This window comes from Eubalaena glacialis, chromosome 4, assembly GCF_028564815.1.
Source record: "Eubalaena glacialis isolate mEubGla1 chromosome 4, mEubGla1.1.hap2.+ XY, whole genome shotgun sequence".
NCBI lineage: Eukaryota > Metazoa > Chordata > Mammalia > Artiodactyla > Balaenidae > Eubalaena > Eubalaena glacialis.
The window spans coordinates 171,022,888-171,049,858 of NC_083719.1; the positions used below are offsets into that span (position 1 = coordinate 171,022,888).

General features: G+C 45.0%; 1 protein-coding gene across 1 annotated transcript in view; it reads right to left on the reverse strand.

Moving 5' to 3' along the window:
* LOC133090238 (cytochrome P450 4F2-like) overlaps positions 1-25,422 on the reverse strand; it is a 96,237-nt gene extending 70,815 nt beyond the window's left edge. The window contains 10 exon segments of the mRNA XM_061188578.1: positions 15,028-15,157; positions 15,363-15,429; positions 15,771-16,041; positions 16,895-17,016; positions 18,422-18,469; positions 18,471-18,550; positions 18,639-18,712; positions 19,316-19,443; positions 24,748-24,977; positions 25,367-25,422. Of these exon segments, the coding sequence (XP_061044561.1) occupies positions 15,028-15,157; positions 15,363-15,429; positions 15,771-16,041; positions 16,895-17,016; positions 18,422-18,469; positions 18,471-18,550; positions 18,639-18,712; positions 19,316-19,443; positions 24,748-24,945 (1,118 nt within the window). The 5' untranslated portion in view covers positions 24,946-24,977; positions 25,367-25,422.
* Between the last annotated feature and the right edge of the window lie 1,549 nt (positions 25,423-26,971).

Sequence of the window (26,971 nt, forward strand, 5' to 3'; positions counted from 1 at the left end):
CAATTACCCCACATCTTCACCAACACTTATCTTCTATTTTTTATATTCTTGCCATCCTGGTGGGTGTGAAGTATCACATTTTGGCACTGACTTTCATTTCCCTAATGACTAATGATGCAGAGCATATTTCCATGTGCTAGTTAGTCAATAAAATAGCATTTTTCTTTTTCTGGCCACACAATGCGGTATGCGGAACTTAGTTCACTGACCACGGATCAAACCCGTGCCCCCTGCAGTGGAAGCGCATAGTCTTAACCACTGGACTGCCAAGGAAGTCCTAAAAGAGAATTTTTATTTTCATTTTTTTCCATTTTATTATTTTTTAACATCTTTATTGCAGTATAATTGCTTTATAAGGTTGTGTTAGTTTCAGCTGTATAACAAAGTGAATCAGCTATATGTATACATATATCCCCATATCCCCTCCCACTTGCGTCTCCCTCCCACCCTCCCTATCCCACCCCTCTAGGTGGGCACAAAGCACCGAGCTGATCTCCCTGTGCTGTGCAGCTGCTTCCCACTAGCAATATATTTTACATTTGGTAGTGTATATATGTCAGTGCTACTCTCTTACTTCGTCCCAGCTTACCATTCACCCTCCCTGTGTCCTCAAGTCCATTCTCTACTTCTGCGTCTTTTTTCCTGTCCTGCCCCTAGGGTAATCAGAAACTTTTTAAAAATATTCCATATATATGTGCTAGCATATGGTATTTGTTTTTCTCTTTCTTACTTACTTCACTCTGTATGACAGACTGTAGGTCCACCCACCTCACTACAAATAACTCAATTTCATTTCTTTTTAAGGCTGAGTAATATTCCATTGTATATATGTGCCACATCTTCTTTATCCATTCATCTGTCGATGGACACTTAGGTTGCTTCCATGTCCTGCCTATTGTAAATAGAGCTGCAATGAACATTGTGGTACATGACTCTTTTTGTATTATGGCTTTCTCAGGGTATATGCCCAGTAGTGGGATTGCTGGGTTGTATGGTAGTTCTATTTTTAGTTTTTTAAGGAACCTCCATACTGTTCTCCATAGTGGCTGTATCAATTTGCATTCCCACCAACAGTACAAGAGGGTTCCCTTTTCTCCACACCCTCTCCAGCACTTATTGTTTCTAGATTTTTGATGATGGCCATTCTGACTGATGTGAGGTGATACCTCATTGTAGTTTTGATCTGCATTTCTCTAAAGATTAGTGATGTTCAGCCTCCTTTCATGTGTTTGTTGGCAATCTGTATATCTACTTTGGAAAAATGTCTGTTTAGGTCTTCTGCTCATTTTTGGATTGGGTTGTTAGTTTTTTTGATATTGAGCTGCATGAGCTGCTTGTATATTTCAGAGATTAATCCTTTGTCAGTTGGTTCGTTTGCAAAGATTTTCTGCCATTCTGAGGGCTGCCTTTCCTCTTGTTTATGGTTTCCTTTGCTGTGCAAAAGCTTTTAAGTTTCATTAGGTCCCATTTGTTTATTTTTCTTTTTATTTCCATTTCTCTAGGAGGTGGGTCAAAAAGGATCTTGCTGTGATTTCTGTCATAGAGTGTTCTGCCTATGTTTTCCTCTAAGAGTTTGATAGTGTCTGGCCTTACATTTAGGTCTTTAATCCATTTTGAGTTTATTTTTGTGTATGGGGCTAGGGAGTGTTCTAATTTCATTCTTTTACATGTAGCTGTCCAGTTTTCCCAGCACCACTTATTGAAGAGGCTGCCTTTTCTCCACTGTATATTCTTGCCTCCTTTATCAAAAATAAGGTGACCATATGTGCGTGGGTTTATCACTGGGCTTTCTATCCTGTTCCATTGATCTATATTTCTGTTTTTGTGCTGGTACCATACTGTCTTGATTACTGTAACCTTGTAGTATAGTCTGAAGTCAGGGAGACTGATTCCTCCAACTCTGTTTTTCTTTCTCAAGATTGCTTTGGCTGTTTGGGGTCTTTTGTGTTTCCATACAAATTGTGCAAGTTTTTGTTCTAGTTCTGTGAAAAATGCCATTGGTAGTTTGATAGGGATTGCATTGAATCTGTAGATTGCTCTGGGTAGTATAGTCATTTTCACAATGTTGATTCTTTCAATCCAAGAACATGGTATATCTCTCCATCTATTTGTATCATCTTTAATTTCTTTCATCAGTGTCTTATAGTTTTCTGCATACAGTCTTTTGTCTCTTTAGGTAGGTTTATTCCTAGATATTTTATTCTTTTTGTTGCAATGGTAAATGGGAGTGTTTCTTTAGTTTCTCTTTCAGATTTTTCATCATTAGTGTATAGGAATGCAAGAGATTTCTGTGCATTAATTTTGTATCCTGCTACTTTACCAAATTCATTCATTAGCACTAGTAGTTTTCTGGTAGAATCTTTAGGATTCTCTAGGTACAGCATCATGGCATCTGTGAACAGTGACAGTTTTATTTCTTCTTTTCTGATTTGGATTCCTTTTATTTCTTTTTCTTCTCAGATTGCTGTGGCTAAAACTTCCAAAACTATGTTGAGTAATAGTGGTGAGTGTGGGCAATCTTGTCCTGTTCCTGACCTTAGTGGAAATGGTTTCAGTTTTTCAACATTGAGAAGGATGTTGGCTGTGGGTTTGTCATATATGGCCTTTATTATGTTGAGGTTAAGTTCCCTCTTTGCCTACTTTCTGGAGGGCTTTTATCGTAAATTGGTGTTGAATTTTCTCGAAAGCTTTTTGTGCATCTATTGAGAGATCATATGGTTTTTCTCCTTGAATTTGTTAATATGGTGTATCACATTGATTGATTTGCATATATTGAAGAATCCTTGCATTGCTGGGATAAGCCCCACTTGATCATGGTGTATGATCCTTTTAATGTGCTGTTGGATTCTGTTTGCTAGTATTGTGCTGTGGATTTTTGCAGCTATGTTCATCAGTGATATTGGCCTGTAGTTTTCTTTCTTTGTGACATCTTTGTCTGGTTTTGGTGTCAGGGTGATGGTGGCCTCATAGAATGAGTTTTGGAGTGTTCCTCCCTCTGCTATATTTTGGAAGAGTTTGAGAAGGACAGGTGTTAGCTCTTCTCTAAATGTTTGATAGAATTCGCCTGTGAAGCCATCTGGTCCTGGGCTTTTGTTTGTTGGAAGATTTTTAATCACAGTCTCAATTTCAGTGCTTGTGATTGGTCTGTTCATATTTTCTATTTCTTCCTGGTTCAGTCTCGGAAGGTTGTGCTTTTCTAAAAATTTGTCCATTTCTTCCAGGTTGTCCATTTTATTGGCATAGAGTTGCTTGTAGTAGTCTCTTATAATGCTTTCTATTTCTGCAGTGTCTGTTGTAACTTTTCCTTTTTCGTTTCTAATTCTATTGGTTCGAGTCTTCTCCCTTTTTTTCTTGATGAGTCTGGCTAATGGTTGATCAATTTTCTTTATCTTCTCGAAGAACCAGCTTTTAGTTCTATTGACATTTGCCATTGTTTTCTTCATTTCTTTTTCATTTATTTCTGACCTGATCTTTATGATTTCTTTCCTTCTGCTAACTTTGGGGGTTTTTTGTTCTTCTTTCTCTAATTGCTTTAGGTGTAAGGTTAGGTTGTTTATTTGATATGTTTCTTGTTTCTTTTTTTTTTTAATTTATTTATTTATTTATTTTATTTATTTATAGCTGTGTTGGGTCTTTGTTTCTGTGTGAGGGCTTTCTCTAGTTGTGACAAGTGGGGGCCACTCTTCATCGCGGTGCACGGGGCTCTCACTATCGCAGTCTCTCTTGTTGTGGAGCACAGGCTCCAGACGCGCAGGCTCAGTAATTGTGGCTCACGGGCCTAGTTGCTCCATGGCATGTGGGATCTTCCCAGACCAGGGCTCGAACCTGTGTCCCCTGCATTGGCAGGCAGATTCTCAACCACTGCACCACCAGGGAAGCCCAGTTTCTTGTTTCTTGAGGTAGGATTGTATTGCTCTAAACTTCCCTCTTACAACTGCTTTTGTTGCATCCCATAAGTTTTCGGTCGTCGTCTTTTCATTGTCATTTGTTTCTAGGTATTTTTTGATTTCCTCTTTGATTTCTTCAGCCATCTCTTGGTTATTTAGTACTGTGTTATTTAGCTTCCATGTGTTTGTATTTTTTACAGATTTTCTCCTGTAATTGATATCTAGTCTCATAGAGTTTTAGTCGGAAAAGATACTTGACACAATTTTAATTTTCTTAAATTTACCACGACTTGATTTGTGACCCAAGATATGATATATCCTGGAGAATGTTCCATGAGCACTTGAGAAGAAAGTGTATTCTGTTGTATTTGGATGGAATATCCTATACATATTAATTAAGTCTATCTGGATTAAAGTGTCTTTTAAAGCTTGTGTTTCCTTATTTATTTTCATTTTGGATGATCTATCCATTGGTGAAAGTGGGGTGTTGAAGTCCCCTAGTATGATTGTGTTACTTTGAATTTCCCCTTTTATGGCTGTTAGCATTTGCCTTATATATTGAAGTGCTTCAATGGTGGGTGCATAAATATTTACAATTGTTATATCTTCTTCTTGGATTAATCCCTTGATCATTATGCAGTGTCCTTCTTTGTGCCTTGTAATAGTCTTTATTTTAAAGTCTATTTTTTTTTGATATGAGAATTGCTACTCCAGCTTTCTTTTGATTTCCATTTGCATGTAATAAATTTTTCCACCTCCTCACTTTCAGTCTGTGTGTGTACCTAGCTCTGAAGTGGCTCTCTTGTAGACAGCATATATACAGATCTTGTTTTGTAGCCATTCAGCCAGTCTATGTCTTTTTGTTAGAGCATTTAATCCATTTACATTTAAGGTAATTATCGCTATGTATATTCCTATTACCATTTTCTTAACTGTTTTTGTTTGTTTTTGTAGGTCTTTTCCTTCTCTTGTGTTTCCTGCCTAAAGAAATTCCTTAAGCATTTGCTGTAAAGCTGGTTTTGTGGTGCTGTATTCTCTTAACTTTTGTTTTTCTGTAAAGGTTTTAATTTCTCCATTGAATCTGAATGAGATCCTTGCTGGGTAGATTAATCTTGGTTGTAGATTTTTCCCTTTCATCACAGTAAATACGTCCTGCCACTCGCTTCTGTCTTGCAGAGTTTCTGCTGAAAGATCAGCTGTCAACCTTATGGGGATTCCCTTGTGTGTAATTTGTTGCTTTTCCCTTGCTGCTTTTATTTTTTTTTCTTTGTATTTAATTTTTGATAGTTTGTTTAATATGGGTCCTGGCATGTTCCTCCTTGGATTTATCCTGTATGGGACTCTCTGTGCTTCCTGGAGTTGACTGACTATTTCCTTTCCCATGTTAGGGAAGTTTTCAACTATAATCTCTTCAAATATTGTCTCAGTCCCTTTCTTCTTCTCTTCTTCTTCTGGGACCCTTAAAATTTGAATGTTGGTGCATTTAATGTTGTCCCAGAGGTCTCTGAGACTGTCCTCAATTCCTTTCATTCTTTTTTCTTTATTCTTCTCTGTGGTACTTGCTTCCACTATTTTATATTCCAGGTCACTTATCCGTTCTTCTGCCTCAGTTGTTCTGATATCGATTCCTTCTAGAGAATTTTTAATTTCATTTATTGTGTTGTTCATCATTGTTAGTTTGCTCTTTAGTTATTCTAGGTCCTGGTTAAATGTTTCTTCTATTTTCTCCACTCTATTTCCAAGATTTTGGGTCATCTTTACTATCATTACTTTGAATTCTTTTTCAGGTAGACTGCGTATTTCCTCTTCATTTGTTTGGTCTGGTGGGTTTTACCTTGCTCCTTCATCTGCTGCATGTTTCTCTGTCTTCTCATTTTACTTAACTTACTGTGTTTGGGGTCTCCTTTTTGCAGGCTGCAGGTTCGTAGTTCCCGTTGTTTTTGGTGTCTGCCCCCAGTGGGTGAGGTTGGTTCAGTGGCTTGTGTAGGCCTCCTGGTGGAGGGGACTGGTGCCTGTGTTCTGGTGGGTGGGGCTGGATCTTGTCTTTCTGGTGGGCAGGACTGTGTCCGGTGGTGTGTTTTGGGGTGTCTGTGAACTTATTATGATTTTAGGCAGCCTCTCTGCTAATGGGTGGCGTTGTGTTCTGCCTTGCTAACAGTTTGGCATGTGGCGTCTAGCACTGGAGCTTGCTGGCCGTTGGCTGGAGCTGTGTCTTAACGTTGAGACAGAGATCTCTGGGAGAGCTCTTGCCAATTGATATTACGTGGGGCTGGGAGGTCTCTGGTGGTCCAAAGTCCTGAAATCGGCTCTTCCACCTCAGAGGCTCAGGCCTGACACCAGGCCGGAGCACCAAGACCCGGTCAACCACACAGCTCAGAAGAAAAGGGAGGAAGAAAAGAAAGAAAGAAAAATAATTTTAAAAATAGTATAAAATAAAAATAATTTAAAAATAAAAAATTATTAAAATAAAAAATTAATAAAAACAAAGAAGAGAGCAACCAAACCAATAAACAAATCCACCAGTGATAACAAGCACTAAAAACTATACTAAGATATACATAAAAATCAGAAACAAGTCAGTCGCAGACAGCAAACCCCAAGGCTACAGTTGCTTCCAGAGTCCACCGCCTCAATTTTGGGTGGATTTGTTGTCTATTCAGGTATTCCACAGATGCAGGGTACCTCAAGTTGATTGTGGGGATTTAATCTGCTGCTCCTGAGAGTGCACGGAGAAATTTCCCTTTCTCTTCTTTGTTTGTACAGCTCCTGGGATTCAGCTATGGTTTTGGCCCCACCTCTGCATGTATGTTGCCCTCAGGCTTCTGTTTCAGCCCAGAGAGGGTGGGGTTAAAGTAGCAGCTGATTAGGGGGCTCTGGCTCACTCGTGCCAGAGTGGGGTGGGGCGGGGGAGGGAGTGGTACAGTAGTTTTAATTGGAATGCGGGATGAGCCTGCTGTGGCAGAGGCTGGCATGACATTGCAACAGCCTGAGGTGCGCCGTGTGTTCTCCCGGGAACTTGTCCCTGAATCACTGGACCCTGGCAGTGGCAGGCTGCACAGGCTCCCAGGGTGGGGGGCGGGGAGCGGGGCACGTGTGAATGTGACTCGTGCTTGCACACAGGATTCTTGGTGGCTGCAGCAGCAGTGTTAGCGTTTCATACCTGTCCTTGGTGTCTGAGCTGATAGCCACAGCTGGAGTAGCAATACTCATATCAGAAGAAATAGACTTTAAAATAAAGACTATTACAAGGCACAAAGAAGGACACTACATAATGATCAAGGGATTAATCCAAGAAGAAAATATAACAATTGTAAATATTTATGCACCCAACGTAGGAGCACCTCAATACATAAGGCAAATACTAACAGCCATAAAAGGGGAAATCGACAGTAACACAATCATAGTAGGGGACTTTAACACCCCACTTTCACCAATGGACAGATCATCCAAAATGAAAATAAATAAGGAAACACAAGCTTTAAAAGACACTTTAAACCAGATAGACTTAATTGATATGTATAGGACATTCCATCCAAAAACAACAGAATACACTTTCTTCTCAAGTGCTCATGGAACATTCTCCAGGACAGATCATATCTTGGGTCACAAATCAGGCCATGGTAAATTTAAGAAAATTGAAATCATACCAAGTATCTTTTCCGACCACAATGCTATGAGACTAGATTTCAATTACAGGAAAAAATCTGTAAAAAATACAAACCCACGGAGGCTAAACAATATGCTACTAAATAATCAAGAGATCACTGAAGAAATCAAAGAGGAAATCAAAAAATACCTAGAAATAAATGACAATGAAAACACGACGACCCAAAACCTATGGGATGCAGCAAAAGCAGTTCTAAGAGGGAAGTTTAGAGCAATGCAATCCTACCTCAAGAAAAAGAAACATCTCAAATAGACAACCTAACCTTAGACCTAAAGCAATTAGAAAAAGAAGAACAGAAAAAAAAAAAAAACCAAATTAGCAGAAGGAAAGAAATCATAAAGATCAGATCAGAAATAAATGAAAAAGAAGTGAAGGAAATGATAGCAAAGATCAATAAAACTAAAAGCTGGTTCTTTGAGAAGATAAACAAAATTGATAAACCATTAGCCAGACTTATCAAGAAAAAAAGGGAGAAGACTCAAATCAATAGAATTAGAAATGAGAAAGGAGAAGTAACAACTGACATGCAGAAATACAAAAGATCATGAGAGATTACTACAAGCAACTATATGCCAATCAAATGGACAACTTGGGAGAAATGGCCAAATTTTTAGAAAAGCACAACCTTCCAAGCCTCAACCAGGAAGAAAGAGAAAATATATACAGACCAATCACAAACACTGAAATTGAAACTGTGATTTTAAAACTTCCAACAAACAAAAGCCCAGGACCAGATGGCTTCACAGGCGAATTCTATCAAACATTTAGAGAAGAGCTAACACCTATCCTTCTCAAATTCTTCCAAAATATAGCAGCGGGAGGAACACTCCCAAACTCATTCTACGAAGTCACCATCACCCTGATACCAAAACCAGACAAAGATGTCACAAAAAAAGAAAACTACAGGCCAATATCACTGATGAACACAGAGGCAAAAATACTAGACAAAATAATAGCAAACAGAATCCAACAGCACATTAAAAGGATCATACACCATGGTCGAGTGGGGTTTATCCCAGGAATGCAAGGATTCTTCATTATATGCAAATCAATCACTGTGATAATCCATATTAACAAGTTGAAAGGAAAAAACCATATGATCATCTCAATAGATTCAGGAAAAGCTTTTGACAAAATTCAACACCCATTTATGATAAAAACTCTCTAGAAAGTAGGCACAGAGGGAAGGTTTCTCAACATAATAAAGGCCATATATGACAAACCCACAGCCAACATCGTTCTCAATGGTGAAAAACTGAAACCATTTCCACTAAGATCAGGAACAAGACAAGGTTCTCCACTCTCACCACTGTTATTCAACATAGTTTTGGAAGTTTTAGCCAAAGCAATCAGAGAGGAAAAAGAAACAAAAGGAATCCAAATCCGAAAAGAAGAAGTAAAACTGTCACTGTTGGCAGATGACATGATACTATACCTAGAGAATCCTAAAGATGCTACCAGAAAACTACTAGAGCTAGTCAATGAATTTGGTAAAGTAGCAGGATACAAAATTAATGCACAGAAATCTCTTGCATCCCTATACACTAATGTTGAAAAATCTGAAAGAGAAATTAAGGAAACACTCCCATTTACCATTGCAACAAAAAGAATAAAATATCTAGGAATAAACCTACCTAAGGAGACAAAAGACCTGTATGGTGAAAACTATAAGACACTGATGAAAGAAATTAAAGATGTTACAAACAGATGGAGAGATATACCATGTTCTTGGATTGGAAGAATCAACATTGTGAAAATGACTATACTACCCAGAGCAATCTACAGATTCAATGCAATCCCTATCAAACTACCAATGGCATTTTTCACAGAACTAGAACAAAACAGTTCACAATTTGTATGGAAACACAAAAGACCCCGAATAGCCAAAGCAATCTTGAGAAACAAAAACGGAGCTGCAGGAATCAGTCTCCCTGACTTCAGACTATACTACAAAGCTACAGTAATCAAGACAGTATGGTACCAGCACAAAAACAGAAATATAGATCAATGGAACAGGATAGAAAGCCCAGAGATAAACCCACGCACATATGGTCACCTTATCTTTGATAAAGGAGGCAAGAAGATACAATGAAGAAAAGACAGCCTCTTTAATAACTGGTGCTGAGAAGACTGGACAGCTACATGTAAAAGAAGGAAATTAGAACACTCCCTAACACCATACACAAAAATAAACTCAAAATGGATTAAAGACCTAAATGTAAGGCCGGACACTATAAAACTCTTAGACGAAAACATAGGCAGAACACTCCGTGACATAAATCACAGCAAAATCCTTTTTGACCCACCTCCTAAAGAAATGGAAATAAAAAGAAAAATAAACAAATGGTGCCTAATGAAACTTAACAGCTTTTGCACAGCAAAGGAAACCATAAACAAGATGAAAAGACAGCCCTCAGAATGGGAGAACATCTTTGCAAAGGAAGCAAATGACAAAGGATTAATCTCCAAAATATACAAGCAGGTCATGCAGCTCAATATCAAAAAAACAAACAACCCAATCCAAACATGGGCAGAAGACCTAAATAGACATTTCTCCAAAAAAGATAAACAGATTGCCAACAAACACATGAAAGAATGCTCAACATCACTAATCATTAGAGAAATGCCAATCAAAACTACAATGAGGTATCACCGCACATCAGTCAGAATGGCCATCATCAAAAATCTGCAAACAATAAACGCTGGAGAGGGTGTGGAGAAAAGGGAACCCTCTTGCACTGTTGGTGAGAATGTAAATTGATGCAGCCACTATGGAGAACAGTATGGAGGTTACTTAAAACACTAAAATTAGAACTACCATACAACCCAGCAATCCCACTACTAGGCATATACCCTGAGAAAACCATAATTCAAAGATAGTCATGTACCACAATGTTCATTGCAGCTCTATTTACAATAGCCAGGACATGGAAGCAACCTAAGTGTCCATTGACAGATGAATGCATAAAGAAGATGTGGCACATATATACAATGGAATATTACTCAGCCACAAAAAGAAATGAAATTGAGTTACTTGTAGTGAGGTGGATGGACCTAGAGACTGTCATACAGAGTGAAGTAAGTCAGAAAGATAAAAACAAATACTGTATACTAACACATATATATGGAATCTAAAAATAAAAAAAAAAAGATTCTGAAGAACCTAGGGGCAGGACAGGTATAAAGACGCAGACGTAGAGAATGGACTTGAGGACACAGGGAGGGGGAAGGGTAAGCTGGGACGAAGTGAGAGAGTGGCATGGACATATATACACTACCAAATGTAAAACAGATAGCTAGTGGGAAGCAGCTGCATAGCACAGGGAGATCAGCTCGGTGCTTTGTGACCACCTAGAGGGGTGGGATAGGGAGTGTGGGAGGGAGACACAAGAGGGAGGAGTTATGGGGATATATGTATACATATAGCTGATTCACTTTGTTATACAACAGAAACTAACACACCATTGTAAAGCAATTATACTCCAATAAAGATGTTAAAAAAAGAATTCTTTGGGGACAATTAGTTAGCCATCTGGAGAAAAATATAAATTCCTTCCTCAGTACTTATACCAATATAGATTTTATATGGAGGAAAGGATTAAACATAAAAATAATATCAACATTAAATAAATAAAAATAAATTTTGTGTAATATATTTTTAAATAAATAAATCCAGAAGAGGAAAACAAGCAAGAGTTTTACTTTTTTTTTTTTTGGCTGCTCCTCGCGGCTTGCAGGGTCTCATTTCCGCAACCAGGAATTGAACCTGGGCCCTCACCCAGGCCCTCAACAGTGAAAGCACAGAATCCTAACCACTGGACCACCAAAGTTCGGAGTCCTAACCACTGGACCGCCAGGCAATTCCCAAGAGTTTTATGTTGTAGTCTTAGAGTATGAAAGCCTTTTTCCTAGCACGATTTAAAAACACACACACACACACACAGAAGCTGTAAAAAAAAAAGATTAATAAATCTGACTACAAATAAATGAACGAAAACCAAATAAAGTCAAAAGATGATCTGGGGAAAAATTCTTGCATAACTGAAAAGGACTAATTTTCTTTATATTTAAAAAGTTCTTGGATAAACAACAAGGTCCTACTGTATAGCACAGGGAACTATATCCAATCTCCTGGGATAAAGCATAATGGAAAATGTTTTTAAAAGAATGTATATATGTGTAAAACTGAGTCACTTTGCTGTACAACAGAGATTGGCACAACGTTGTAAATCAACTATACTTCAGTTTTTTAAAAAAGTTGTTATAGGGACTTCCCTGGTGGTCCAGTGGTTAAGACTCTGCCCTTCCAATGCAGGGGGCACGGGTTCAATCTCTGGTCGGGGAACTAAGATCCCACATGCCGCACCGCCCAAAAAAATATAATAATAAAATAAAAAGAAATAAAAAGTTCTTATGAGTCAGTAAGGAAAAAACTAAGTGAAAAGGGCAAACTATGCAAACTGACCTTCCACAGAAAAAGAAATATGCAGGGTTGGTCAAATGTGATAACAGCGCTCAACTTTACCCATATTTAAAGTGATGTTCACTAAAATAACAAAGTATTATATTTCACCTAACAGAAAGCAAATTTTTAAGTTTTATAATGCACGCTATCAGTGAGGATACAAGGAAATTGGCACTCTCAAAATCTGTAGGAGTGAATTTGCCAAGAGCTATTAAATTGCAAAACTCAAATGGTCTTTGATCCAGCAACACCACTTCTAGGAATTTGTCCTAGAGACATGTCCACACATATAAGCAAAATGAATGTTCACTACGTCATGTTTATTATAGCAAAAGGCTAGAAAACTATACACATGTCCATTGATGAGGGAATGTTTAAATAAATTATGGTACATTCATATGGTGGAAGACTATACAACTATGGAAAAGGTGAATATAGGGATCAACTAGTCCTATCACACCATGCAGGGTAAATCAGTACAGAGACACCAAAAGGCAATTTGGCAATATCTGTTTTAATTGAAAATGTTTTCATAAATGTCCCCAGCAGAAGCTGCCTGGCTTAAGCAATGCTATGCAGCACTCAGAGAGAAGGAGCTCTAAGGCACATTTTTGAGTGAAAAGAACAAGTGACCAAATGTGTGTGTATGTGTATTTATATTAAACTGTAATAACGTAATCTTATGCAGGATGTTTCATTTTGTGCAAAAAAAAAAAAAAACCTATTCTCATTATTGACTTTGCAATTCAAATTTAATTTTCCAAAACTTAAAAAAAAAAGAAAGAATCTTGAAGTTATATTGTCAATGTGCATGCCTGAATGCTCTGTATATACTCTCGGTTGTAAAGAGACAAGACAGAATGAATGAGAAGGGTGAGAGAGACTGTGAACAGATAAATGTAGGGATAGACTGAACAACGTCTGGAAGGACACAGGAAACCACTGAAGGAAGGGATGGGATTGGGACGCTGGCATATGACAGAGGCTTATGTGAGGTGATGGATGTGTTAACTACCCTTATTGTAATCATTTTGCAATATATACATATATCAAATCATCATGTTGTACACCTTAAACTTACATAATGCTATACATCAATTATATCTCAGTAAAGCTGGTGGGGGGAGTTGATGGGAGGCTTATATTCATTGTAAACCCCTCCATGCTGTTTGGATTTTAACCAAGTGCATAATTTTTTTTGAAGTTGGGAGAAGCACAAAAACATTTTTCCACCTCACAGGACTGCTGTGCTGAGCAAAGCCTTGCAGTTGAGGACACGACTTCCAAAACGTTTGTCCAGCCCAGTACTTGCTCTTCATCCTTCAGCCCTTGGCCCAGAATCTACCCCCTGGACCCCCAGACTGCAGCTCATCCCCTCCAGTTTGCCCCTGTAGCTGCAAAGAGTTATTTCTAATACTCATATCTGACCTGACCATCCCCTGCTCAAACATCTCCCATGGCTCCCCATTGCCCTCCTACTTTAGTCATGAATCTCCCTTCAAGAAAGAACTTGCTGTACAGCTGCAAGGAGAGCTATTAGCTGATAGCCTCCAGCTATAGGGTCTCTGGGCTCTGCTGTAGCATTCAAGCCAAGTCCACACTTTCCTGGGCAGCCCACAGCCAATGACTGAGCACAGTGGGCCACTACTGCCTGACCATTTCTGCCCAATGTGACACTCCCCTAATGGCAGCATCCCTGCCCATTTTTATCTTTTATCCAATATTGGCTCGCCAAAGTACTTGAACTGACACCTTTGAAAACTCTTAACATGGTTTCCAAAGCATTCCAAGAAGGGCTTCCATTACTAGCTCCAGCCTTATTGGGGGCCCCTCTGATCATCACACTGCATATTTCACAGGGAACCAGCCACCTTTACTTCCTCGCAAACATTCCAGGCTCACTTCTGCATGCTTCCATCCTGGCCTTTGCACAAGCTATCCCCTTGGCTTGGGCACTGTCCACTACACATACCCAGAGTGGTGAATTCTTATTCCTTTTTTTACTAGCAAGCCTCATCTCCTTTCCTCTGTGCCCCAGCCTTGCCCATGTAAGACTCCAATGGGACTAGACACTGAGTTGGGAAAGGGCAGGCGGTGTAGACATGTTTACTGAACAAAAAGATGGAAGACTTTTTTACCCCCAAAGATCTCTTGTGAATCCCTGGAATAGACTTTTTTTTTTTTTTTAAATAAGTTCAGTTATTTATTTATTTATTTTTGTCTGTGTTGGGTCTTTGTTGCTGTGCGCAGGCTTTCTCTAGTTGCGGCAAGTGGGGGCTACTCTTTGTTGTGGTGCGCGGGCTTCTCATTGCGGTGGCTTCTCTTGTTGCGGAGCACGGGATCTAGGCACACAGGCTTCAGTAGTTGTGGCTCGCGGGCTCTAGAGCACAGGCTCAGTAGTTGTGGTGCACGGGCTTAGTTGCTCGGCAGCATGTGGGATCTTCCTGGGCCAGGGCTCGAACCCGTGTCCCCTGCATTGGCAGGTGGATTCTTAACCACTGCGCCACCAGGGAAGTCCTGGAATAGACTATTAAGTGGGAATTAGAGAAAAGAGCAAAAATTAAGGGAAATGAGGGTCTCTGGGGGAAGACCAAAGGCAGAAAAGCAAGAGAGGGGAAAAATATTTCATATACTGAACATGTATTGGGTGGCAACTGTTCTACACATATTGTCACAATACTCCAAGTAACACTGTAGGGGAGAGATTCCCCACCCCACCCCCAGTTTATAGAGGAGAAAAATGGTATTCAGATAAGGGAATTGATTTTATTAAAGTCACATAGCAAGTTAGCGGGGCATTAATGTGGACACTCAGATCTTTCTGTCCCAAAAGACTACAAACTTTCACCTGCTATTCAGACTGGGTATCAGACCCTGCCTCTGGGCTCTGCTCCTATTCCCGCTAAGCAATAATGACAGAATCAACAAAAAGATCTTTCCACTATCCCAGCTGGGGAGCAGAGACAATGAGAAGGGTTCAGGAACAGACCATGAGGACCTGCACTCACCATTCAATCTCTTTAAGCTCACGGTCCCTGAGGAGCTCTCGTACCTCCTGCTGGCAGCGCTCCTGGTATTCTGGGTACTTTACAAGGTTGTACAGGACCCAGGAGCGGCCACTGGCTGTGGTGTCATGGCCTGAGGGGCAGCCAGACAGGCTTGGGTCTCTGGGCTACTTCAGCACCAGAGGGTGGACAGCACCATGTTAAGCCCCCCTCCACCACCACCCCCCACAAAGACGATGGGAAGGATGGGCAAGATGGGGTGATCCAGGGCCCACCTGCCAAGTCCCTGGGATGAAGGGACCCCTGCCTATTCTGTAGTCCCACCCTGGGACCCTCACCTTCAAACATGAAGGTGTCAGCCTCAGCTCGGATGTCCTCATCTGACAGTTCTTTCCCATCTTCATCCTGGAGAGAAAGCAAGATCCCCCAAATCACACCAGTTCTGCGGACACCTGAGCCTAACCTGAGATAGTCCCTGAAGCTCCATCATCCAAGCAGGATTCTTCCTTCTTCATCTCCAGAGCCCACCCCACAGGACTCCTCCCTAGTCTCCTGCCTCCTGTTTACTCCTTCCAGACAGCCTTCAACACAGTCACATCTAAAACTTCTCTCTGACCTGTCCCTCCCTGCCTCAAGCACCCTCTATGACTCCCTGGCACTCTCTGGATCAAGTCCAAGTTCTTTGACCTGACATTTGAAAACAAGGTCCAGTCTATCTCTTGAATTTAGATCCCAGAGAAGCCTACCTTGGCCAGCAGGAGCACATCAATGAAGTCCAAAGTCTTGGCCTTAGCCTTGGCCTTGAGGAAGTCTTGGGAACACTGACTAATGAGGGTGCAATGCCGCTCCCTGATGACAGCCTCTGTGAAGTCGTGCACCAGGTCGCAGGCCCTACGGAAGTGCTGCCCATCGCGGGTGAGGTAGTACAGGAGGTCCATGTGCAGGAAGATCTACTCGGTCCGTTTCATCACAAGGGCACTGAGCTCCAAGACGGCAGCAATATGTTCGCTGGGTTTCCTACAGGGTCAGATCAGAGAGAGCCTTAAGAAGCAGTATTGTATATCTGTGGGCCATCTGTTCTTAGAGACTCTGTTTCCTGATAGGAAGTCTTGGGAACCCTGATAGGAGGAAGCTCCTGGTTTCTGGGCTTCACATATTTTAAGCTGTTGCCTCCCTTCATGATCTCATACTGCAGGAGCACTTCCAGTCAGTAACCCAGGACCACATCTCATCCAGAAAAGAGTGCCCTTCAATCATGTTTCTCTCTCTGCCTCCCATCTCTGTGAACTGCCTCATGTCCTAGATCTCAGAGCAGAGCTTGGGAATCATGCTCATCTCTCCACTCTCCCACACAACATCTGGACCTGCCATTCTTTCTCAGTTTCCTCCAAATCTGCCACATTTTCTCCACCAAGCTCAAGTTTCCTCCCCTCTGTGGCCTTCTTGCATCCTGTGTCTACACAACAATCAGTCTTCTCTCAAGTCAGATGTTCAAGCTCAGCTTTGACCACAACTCTCATCTGGTCAAAGACCTTCTGTGGCTTCCTGGAAACATCAGGATAAAGTTCATATCCTCTTTGTCTGACTTCAGAATGTCCTTAAGATATAACCCTGCCCACTCCTCCAGCCTCATACCCAAGGCATCTCCTCACTGTTACACATGTTCTGCTCATCCTAGCCTCCTGGCCTTTATCAAACAGTTCTACCTACCTGAAAGGATAGCTCCTTTTCTTTCCCTTTCCCTGTCCTTCAACAGCTCTGACCCACCTCCTCCAGGAAGGCCCTTCTGATTGCCCTGGTCAGTCCTCCCTTCCCCATCTACTCCCTTGGGTCTATGGTTCATGTTCCCAGGCCCTGGGCTGAGACTTACTCCTGGCAATTGCTGTTGAAACTGAAGACACATTTCTGCAGACTGTCCAGGGTCATGAGGCTGATGTGTTCAAACATGTCCAGACAAGTGCTGCCCTCTGAAGCCAGGCACTGCCACTTGGCCTGGACAGAGAAAAGGGCAGAGCTGGGGCTGAGACTTCCCACTCCTGAGCCCCTCCCCAATCTCAACCACCTGGATGGACTCCCCCAGACCCGGCCTCTTGGTCCTCTGCCCCAAGCACCTATCCCCAGGGAAGACAAGGCTTGAGTGGGAGTGGAAGCTGTTACTATCAAGACATGAAGACCCCACAGCTGGTAGTCAGGAGACCTGGTTTCAAGGTCCAGCTCTGCCTCTTATGTTCTGTGTGTCCTTGGTCAACTCATTGCTTTCCATTTGGCTTTTCCACTGTCAAATTTTGGTAGCAGTTAAGATGACCTGCTATGGTGTTGGATAAACCAAGTTAGAATTCCTGCTCCACCACGCACAACTCACTTACTAATGAGCAATCTTGGGCAAGTTCCCTAACCTCTGACCTTCCATTTCAGCATCCTTCACATGGCAATGACAATCATCTCTACCTCATAGGATTGTGAGAATAAATTAGACAACACCTGCCATGGACTTGGCCCACTATTTCTGATATACAGTAAGTGTTAAATAATTGTTAACTACCATCATCATCTTCATCATTATCATAGCGGTAGACGATTGCAGAAATGTCCCCATTTCTTTATCCTCCCCTTTACCCTCACTCTTTGCAGTGAGATTTTTCAGCTCTTCCATGAGGAGGTGGAACCTGTTTCTCTTGAATCTGAGCTGAGCTGGAACTTGCTTTGGTCAACAGGAGGCGGAAACTATGGCGTGCTAGTTCTGACACCAGGATTCAAGAGGTACTGCATGTTTCCGCTCATTCTCTTGGAGCCCAGCCTCCACCATGCAGTCAAGCCCAGGCTAGCCTACTGGAAGATGAGAGACAAATACAGGAGTCCATTGTCCCACCAAGGCCATCCTAGACCAGCTGACAGCTAGCCGAGCCCCAAACACGTGCCAAAGCTGAACCTGGATCAGCAGAGCTGTCTACGGAACCCACCCATGACCACGAACACATGAGTAATTCCAGCCAGGATGAGAAGAATGACTCAACTGACCCATCATCTCATGAACAATAATAAACACTAATTCTTTCGAGTCCATGAGTTTTAAGGTGGTACCTAATGCAGAAAGAACTACTATGCAATCTTCATCATTTCTGTCCTGAATGTACAGAGCTTCCATGAAGCAGACTAGAAACTAAAGCCTTCTGAGCACCTACTATGTGCCAGGAACATGATTGCACTACATCATCTTGATCACTCTTTAAGAAGGGATTATTATCCCGATTTTACAGATGAGGAAACTGAGGCTTGGAGAGGAAAATCAGTGACCCCCAAAGCCATCCAGCAGAGCCAGGATTCCAGACCATATGTGTGTAAGCCCACTCCCCCTTTCCTAAGGCTCCAGCTGGGACCCGGAGTTCAAGAAACTCACATGCATGATGTCTGCACTCTTGGTGAAAATCTTCATACACGGCTTCAAAAATCTCGAAGTGGAAGGCAGGTGTCAGCAGGCGTCGGTGGTGGCTCCACTTTTCACCAGCACTCAGCAGGAGCCCATCCCCTAGCAGAGGCAGCCACAGGGAGTGGGCAAGGGCAGCACCTTCCCCTGGGCCCCCAAGGTTGTCCTCACCCCCTTCACTCACAGTTACTCACCCAGCCAGGATTCAGGACGCTGTAGAAAAACATATCCTTGGGTATGATGGTGGCTGACATGAGAGATAGAACATGGAGAGGGGGAGGGAAGGACTTTTGGTGGGGGCTGGAGGCTCCCAGGGAGGGGTCTACATTTCTCCTCCAAGCCCAGTATAGCTTGGAATGGGACAATGAACAGAGGAACAGGGAGGAAGGGGGAGGTGGGGGGGACCAGACCAGGCTGTAGCACAGAGTAGAGCAAAGGCAGACCCCAAAGACACAACCCTATGTGCTTAGACACACCCCAACATGACACAACATGTCCCAGCATGCCTTGACATGGCTCCTACATGTCTAACATGTGCTAAACGCCCAAGCACAGTCCAACACTCTACAAAATGCCTTTACAGGGACCAAGGACACCACACTTGCCCCAGCACTCTGACATCTCCTGGAACATCCAACATGGTAGACCAACAGTGTTGAGTTTCCACCATTCAAAACTGAAAAAGTCTTTGGCAACCAGAGAGAGCCAGGGACCTGCCTGGAGTTACCCAGCAGGTCTCTGTCGATACTGCCCATTCCCCTGCTCAACCTGGTCTGTCCAGGAGTGGGAAGGGCTGGGAGCAGGGGCAGGGGCAGGGGAGAAGCTGGGGTGGGGGCTCCTGGGAGAGATACCTGTGGCCTGGAGCAGGGGGCAGTGAAGTTAGGGTGGATAAGCCGCAGGATGGGATAGAAAGGCCCCATCCACCACAGGTGGACATCGCGGAAGTAGTGGCCCAGATCTTCCACCAGCCGCATGTCCTCCTCATTGCTCTTCACCTGGGAATGGATGGGAATAAGGCCAGGCCTGGCAGGGGGCCTCAGAAGCTACAACTTCTCACTACATCCTCTTACCCACCACACCCACTCACCGCCTTCTCCCCTTCTACCCGGATTATTGATCTATACTTCTCTCCATCTCACTAAGTCAGCTTCTCTCTGTTGGCTTCTCTTTTTTTTTTTCATGTCTCTCTATGTGCCTCTCTCTGTCCCCTTACTCTCTTCATCCCTGTGTTTTGACAGAATGAGAGAGAGGAAGGATGGGGGAGAGAGAGACAGAGGGTGGGGGAAAGACATGGGGAGAGATAATGGATGGATGGATAATAGATAGATAGATAGATAGATAGATAGATAGATAGATAGATAGATAGATAGATGATAGATAGATAATAGATGAATGGATGGATGGTAGAGAAATGATTAGATGATGGGTGGATAGATGGATGGATAGAAAGATGGCTGGCTGGCTGGCTGGATGACTAGATGATGGATGGATAAATGATGATGGATGGATAGATAGTTGTAGATAGATGATAGGTGGACAGATAGATGATGGATGGATGAATAGATGGAAAATATATAGATAGATAGATAGATAGATAGATAGATAGATAGATAGATGTGTTTGTATCTGTGTTATATGTATGTTTCTTTTGCTCCATTTATGTCTCTCTCTCTGTGCCCTTCTCTCTGTCTCCCTGTCTCTCTCCCTCACTCTTTCTCTGTATCTCTCTCTTTCTCTGCCCCTATTTCTCTGTCCATCTGTCCAACTCCCCATCTCTGTTTCTCATCATTTCTACACCTTCCATGGCTCCCCATCGCTTCAGAATCAATCCCCTGCCCCTACCTGGTCTTGAAGTCCTGCTCTCCCTACCCTTCTCTCCACCTTTTCTCTGCCTCTCACCTGCATCACTCTAGCTGCACTGAACTCCTCCCCATCGCTCAGAAGCCAAGTGCTCACTCTTTCACCTCCAGGCATTTGAGTGCACTAGTCCTATCCAGAGAATACACTCTCTTCTTCGCTTAAAAAATGCCTATTAATTATTCCAGACCCACTTCCAACAACTTTTCCTCCAAGAAGCCTTCCAGCCTGCCCAAACAGCGGATGCCTTGCTTCCCCTCTGGGCTCCCCCAGCCCCTGTCTCTCCCTCAGACCCACCCTGACCACACAGGATTAGTGGTATCTCTAATTCCGTATGCCCAAGGTTGGAGGTTCCTCCACAGCAAAGCCTGGGGCTGAGTCTCCCCAAGAATCCCCAAGCAATGTCCAGAACACCAGAATGGGGTTGGCAAATAAATGAAAGAAAGAAAAAGATGACCAAGGGTGCCCAAGAGCAGGGGGGGTGTTGGGACGTGCAGGGGCTGCCCAGAAACTTGGCAGGGAGGGGCTCACAGCCCTCGGATGCTGCCACAGCACCCACTACCATGTGTTCCAGGGGGGCATCTGTGGTGCTGGTGACAGACCAGGCAATGTCAGGGTGGCAGAAAATGATAAGCAAGAGGATGGGGCCCAGTCAGATCATAAGTCCTTGGGGGCAGGTGGCCACCAGCTGAGTTAAGTCCCTCAAGCCCTGCTCCATTGGGGGGACCTGCAAGCAAGGCAAGGGCCATCAGTCCCCAGAAGGAACTGCTGCAGTGGACAGTGTGTGGGATTCTGCACAGATGGAGGGAATCTCTGCTTCCTCCTGCTCCTTCACCCTGGGGGAGGGTCCTGGAGCCTCTTCAAGTTCCAGTGGGGTATCCCAGGGCACAGGGAGAAGACACGCTCTCTGCCCACAGGGAGGATGACTTTAGCTCGAGATAATGGAGGTTTCTCATCTTGGGAGTGGTTCCAGCCCCAGGGGCAGCCACAGGAGGAGATCCCCATGGAAAAGTTTTGTGGATAGCCAGGTAGCCTCAGGACTTGTTCCTGGGTTTTGGTCCCACATCCTTTCATGTTCTGGCCCATCTGCATAGCCTTCGGTTCCCTACATGGTAAAGGGTCTACAGTCCTGGGACCTTCCAGCCCTGGCAGACCCCAAGGGACACACGTGAACTCTGCCCATCAATCAGGACAGTCCCTCTCACCTATGAGCCCCTTCTGTTGGCGAGGCTCTGTGCATAGTGCATCCTGTCTACCTATCTATCTATCTATCTATCTATCTATATCATCTATCTATCTATCTAGTACATCCTGTCTATCTATCCATTTCTCATAGTACTACATCCTAGCTATCTATCTATCTCTCCTGAACCCGTGGACACTCCCATAAGTCATGTCAATTACAAATGAAACCGAGGCCATATCCCGCAAAAGGGGAAGAAGGGAGGGTTGGTTTCTGGTGAGGCATCCTTTCCCGTCCTTCAGGACACCCCATCCAAGCCCCCGGGTGTTCCAGGTAGGTGAACATAAGTCTTTTTCACCTTTGTACCCTGCTCCCTCCTCCCTGAGGACCCTGAGGCACTTGATGAGATCAGTCCAAAGAGGGAGAGGGACTCAGCCAAGGTCACACAGGAAGAGAGACTGTAAGAGAGAAGAGCGATTGAGACCAACCTTTGCAGTCAAGCCCTTGGAGGGAGAATCAGAACTGTGGTAACTTTGTAACATTCCCGCTGCCTCCAGGGCTCTCTGAGAACATCCCAAGACCCATAATCTCAGGCAAACTTTACGGTGAGCTTGGGACATACCATTCTGTGATGAGCTGGTCTGGGGGAGGAGAGGAGAGGAGCTGGGCGCTCATGCCTTTGGCCTTGGATAACAAAGAGAAGTGATGGCAAGTTACCCAGGCCTCCACCACAACATTATCAAACATTTGTTAAGTGCCTTCTGTATGCAGCCCCTGGGCTGGGCCACTGTAGATATCGTGTCTGTCCCCAGAACTACCATCTAGTGGGAGAGACGGATAATAAACAAATAATTGAACAATTAACTATTTAAGCATGAGCAGGGCTAAGTCATAGGTCAGGGTCTGGGGGGGTGGGGGTCAAGGGAGATTTATAGAAGGTAATTATACTTGAGCCGAAAATGGATAAGGAGGAATCCACTGGGTAACCGCAGGAAGGAAAGTGCTTCCAGGCAAAAGAGAAACACAGGCAAAAGCCCTGCGGTGGGAAGGGCTTGGTTCATTGAGGAGATAAAGCAGAAGCTCAGAGTGACCATGACCTGCACAAGGCTGAGGAGGACAGCCGGGATGAGCCAGAAAACATATAGTCTTTATCTTCAGAGCAAGAGGCAGTCAGTGAACAGTTTTCAGCCAAGAAGTGGCATGATCTAAACTGAATTTCAGAAAAATCTCTCCAGGGCTAAAGAGAGAGTGGATGAGAGGGTACAACAGTGGCAATGAAGAGACCAGAGAGTAGGATGGGAGAGGCTTCCTGGAGAAAGATGATGGTGGATGGGGCCATGGGTGGCAGAAGATGCAGAGAGGTGACCTTGAGGAGAGATTTTGGGGGCAGCACATTAGGACCAGATGTATGGGTGAGAGAAACAGGCAGCCTCAGGGGCCACAAAGTATGGGATGTGAGCAACTGGAAGGATGGACTCGACTGAGGGCAGGGGCAGGATTGGGGAGGGAGACATGAGTTCAGATTCTGACCAAGGAATGAAGTGTTTATGAGACCCCCCCCCCACATGTGGAGAGGAGGAAGGAGCTGGATGCATAACCTTGGGCTCAGGAGAGAAGTGAACTTGGAATTCACTTATGGAGGGAACTGATGGTCCACTTAGGAGTTGGAGCCCTGGGTAAGGAGATGGCCTCAGGATAGAGAGAAGAAGGAGAAGGGGTTAGGATGCTGGGGCTTTCCCCACATGGAAAGGTGGAGCAAAGTAGGAGCCAAGTGGAGAAGGAGGGGCCATGGGGAGGTAGGGGGGAGACCAGGGGAGGATGGTGCCATGGAACCAAGAGGAAAAGGAGGTTCCAGGAGGAAAGGGTGGTCCACAAGCTCAGAGAGCTGCTGGGAGGTGGATGAGATGGGGCCCAACGGAGTCCATGGGATTTGGAGACCTAGAAGTCACAGCCATCATGCAGGAGCATGATGGAGGTGGGGACCAGACTGGAGCAGGTAGAGCAAGCAGAGAAATGGAGGCAATGAGTAAAAGCATCTCTGTGCACAAGGAGACAGCAGCTCAAGCAGACAAGAGGTTTTGTGCAGAATGAAGTCCATTGGAAATAGGCAGGTGGGATGTACATGTCACCCCTCTGACCTGTTTTGTGACCTTCTCTAGTATCATCGTGGAGAAGAGATTAGAGGACGTGAGGGGTTGAGCTCACACAAGGCAAAGCTTTTCCAAAGAGCCATGAAGGAAAGCCCAATTGGCAAGAGACTTCAGCCCATGTGCAAAGGATGAGAAACTAAGCTAGATGTATCCAAGGAAGTAGGATGGAAAGGAAGCCATTAAACTGGGGTGTAGAGGGGACTGGACATCCTGGCAGGGTCTAGGACAGGAGAGGAGGAAAAAAAAGAAGATGGAAGGAAGAGGGGTTACGGTCAGAGAATGTACCCCTCAGATCAATGGCTTTGGAGGTGGCGCCTTTATGGGTGATGACAAAATCCTAAGTGTGATTGTGGATTGTGGCAAAAAGGAGGCTGATGCAGCACAGAGGAAGGGCCTCTGGGGATGAGGTTAAGAAAGTGGGCCAGAAGCCTCCGCCCAGGAATTTTGGCCATTAGGGCAGAGTGATTCCTTCTGAAAGGGGGAGTGGTTCACCTTTATCCAAATTGGGCAGTGGGGCTCACTGATATGTCTTGGGTGTGGAAGGCAAGATAGGAAAAGGACGGTGCCTGAGGAAGGGGAGGAGGAGAGACTGCCCACACATCTCCTCCAACCCAGCTGTGCCCCCATGGGGGGAAGATGGGGTGGAGGTCATAGTTAATTCTTGTGGGGAAGCAGAAGCCCACAGAGGAGCAGACACTGGCCTGAGGCCAACAGAGATGGGCCAGCCAGGGAACAGACCTCAGACAGTGGCCCTGAGGAGGCCTCAAGATGAGCAGTGGGGGCTGTGAGGCCACCAGGGGACCCAGCTCTCTGCAGCCCACCCTGAGATCCCCTCAGATGTGCACTAATGTGGGGAAGACAGGTGGGAACATGACCCAAAACAGGCTTGGGGTGAGGAAAGGTAAGAACAAGAAAAGCACTGGGCATAGAGCGGACAGAGAGGACAGGACTGGACCCAGTGGGGGAGTGAGGCAAGAGGTCTCCCTCACTTCTCTACCACCCTAGACCCCAGCCCAATCCCAGACCCCCAGGTCCCTGAGCCCCATTCCTGAACCCTCAGGAAATCCATCCACCCTGATCCCCCAGATCGTCCTGCTATCCACTCTTACCAGGCCCAGGGGACCCCAAAACCAGTTCCGTTTTGGGGGCTGCAGGAAACATCGGAGGCGGCAGCAGTTGTCACAGAAGGCATAGATCCAGGCCAGGACACAAGCCAAGAGCCAGGAGGCCCCGACCAGCAGCAGGAGCAGCCATGGGGAGGCTGCCACCGGCCCGAGTCCCAGCCAGGAGAGGCTCAGCTGCAGCATCCTGTGGGGCGGACGCGGTGGAGGGTGAGCTCCTGAGGATGAGGAAAGGGGCGATGATGGTGAGCTGTGAGGCAGAGACCAATAGAGGGACAGGAACAAGGGAGAGAGGGGCAGGGATGGTGAGTGCTGGGGACAGGGCCAGAAGGGCTCAGAGAGGGGAGGGAGACCCAGAGAAATCCAGAGGAAAGGGGGGGGGAAGAGGGAGGGGGAGAGAAGAGAAAGAAAGAACGAAAGGAAGAAAGAAAGAAAGAAGGAAAGAAAGAAAGGAAGAAAGGAAGGAAGAGACGAATGAAGAAATGCCCAAACTGAATCAGTGGCGAATCAATGGAAGGTTGTCAGGGGCTCCAGTTACGAGGAAACCATCATCCCTGGGGCCGGCTCTCTCCCTGGAGCCACCCTGTCTAGGGCAGTATACACTTACTGTCCCAGGCCAGAATCCTCAGCCCCGCCAACACTAGTCTGGCACCTTCTGTCAGAGCAGCTTGTCCATCACAACTTCTTCTGCCCTCCTCCTGGGAGGCCTTTTTCCCTGGCCCGACCTCTGAACTGGCCGAGGCTGGGCTTGGCTGAGTCAGCCAACCCCTGCACGCCTGGCTGCCTCCTCCCCTCCTGGCATCTGCCCAAGACTTAAAACCCGAGGCTGCTGGCCAGAGAGGAACCAGCTCAGGGTCACATGGCGCAGACACTGCGCTCTCAGCACTCAGCACCTCCCACATGGGCTTGTTGGGGGATGGGCAAAGGTGACCCTGGGTCCCCTAGTTTACAGCCCACCCCTGCCCTTCCAAGGCCAGGGTGCGACAGGTAAAATCATGAATGTTCAGGTTCCAGGTGAGCAGGGCCTTGCCCAGTCTTGTCCCCAAACATCTCCAGGGCTCCTCTCCATGTGTGGGCCAGGAAGACGTCATGCACCATCTCTCAGCACAGAATCAGGAATTTCAGAGGCGTGAAGCCTCTGCCCTCCAGGGCACACAGCCTGGAAGGTGTTCAAGTCCTTCCTCCAAGCAGCCCAGGGCCTAGGTCGAGACATGACTGCTGAAGCAGGAACAGAGAAACCAGCCTGGCTGGGGATTACCTGCATCAGATTCAGGGGATAAAGGGCCCAATCGGAAGAGGGCACCTGGAGGCATGAGGGGTAAGGCTGCAAGGGGCCAAGAGAGAGAACAGGGTCCATACAGGGGAGGGCAGAGCTCGGAGATCCTGAGTGGGCATCCTCACTGTGACTGTGGGCTGTGCCGACCCTCTCTGGGCTCAGCCTTCCCATCTGGGAAATGGGATGTCAGCGTTAAAGGGAACACATCACATCCAGATCGTGTTCCCAAATTTCCCTGTAAAGTGGTCTCAGCCCCCGTGAGGTTTCCTCATGGTCAGGCTCCAAGATGAGGGTGAGTTTGAAGGATGGAGCTGCTGAATGAGAGGATCTGGACAGACAGTCTTCCTGCAACTAATACAATGTTGGGGAAATGCCCAAATTTCCCCACCACCACCACCACCACCACCCCACATTCCTTCCAGGCCTACCCAATCTGGCTTCAGGTGGCTGATCCTGGAGCCCTCAGCAAGTTTGGGTGCACTGCCCTAGATTCTTTCCCTCCTCTGCTGAGTTGGATCCACCTGCTGACAGGTCCATCCAGAGAAGAGCCAGGGGCAGGGCTAGGGTAGGTGAGAGGCAGCAGGGCTAGCCAGATAGGGGTCGGAAGAAGCAGAGGGAAAGAAGAGGAAACAGAGGTCCAGAGAGGTGCAATAACTCCCTCCAGCCACACAGAGAAGTAATTCAACAAGACAGCACTAGTGAAAGTGAATCCTGGCATATAATGGGTGCTCATTAACTGTTTAGGGAAGAAAGGGACCTTTATAGCCATGAACGCTAAGAACTGGCCACTCAAAATGTGGTCCTCAGACCAGCAGCATTGGCTTTACCAGCAGCATCTAGGAAATGCAGAACTTAGGGCTCTAACCCGCAAAGGTGATGGTTGCAAATTTTCTGCCGTTGTCAGAGGAGGAGTTTATTTCTCTTCTCCTTGAATCT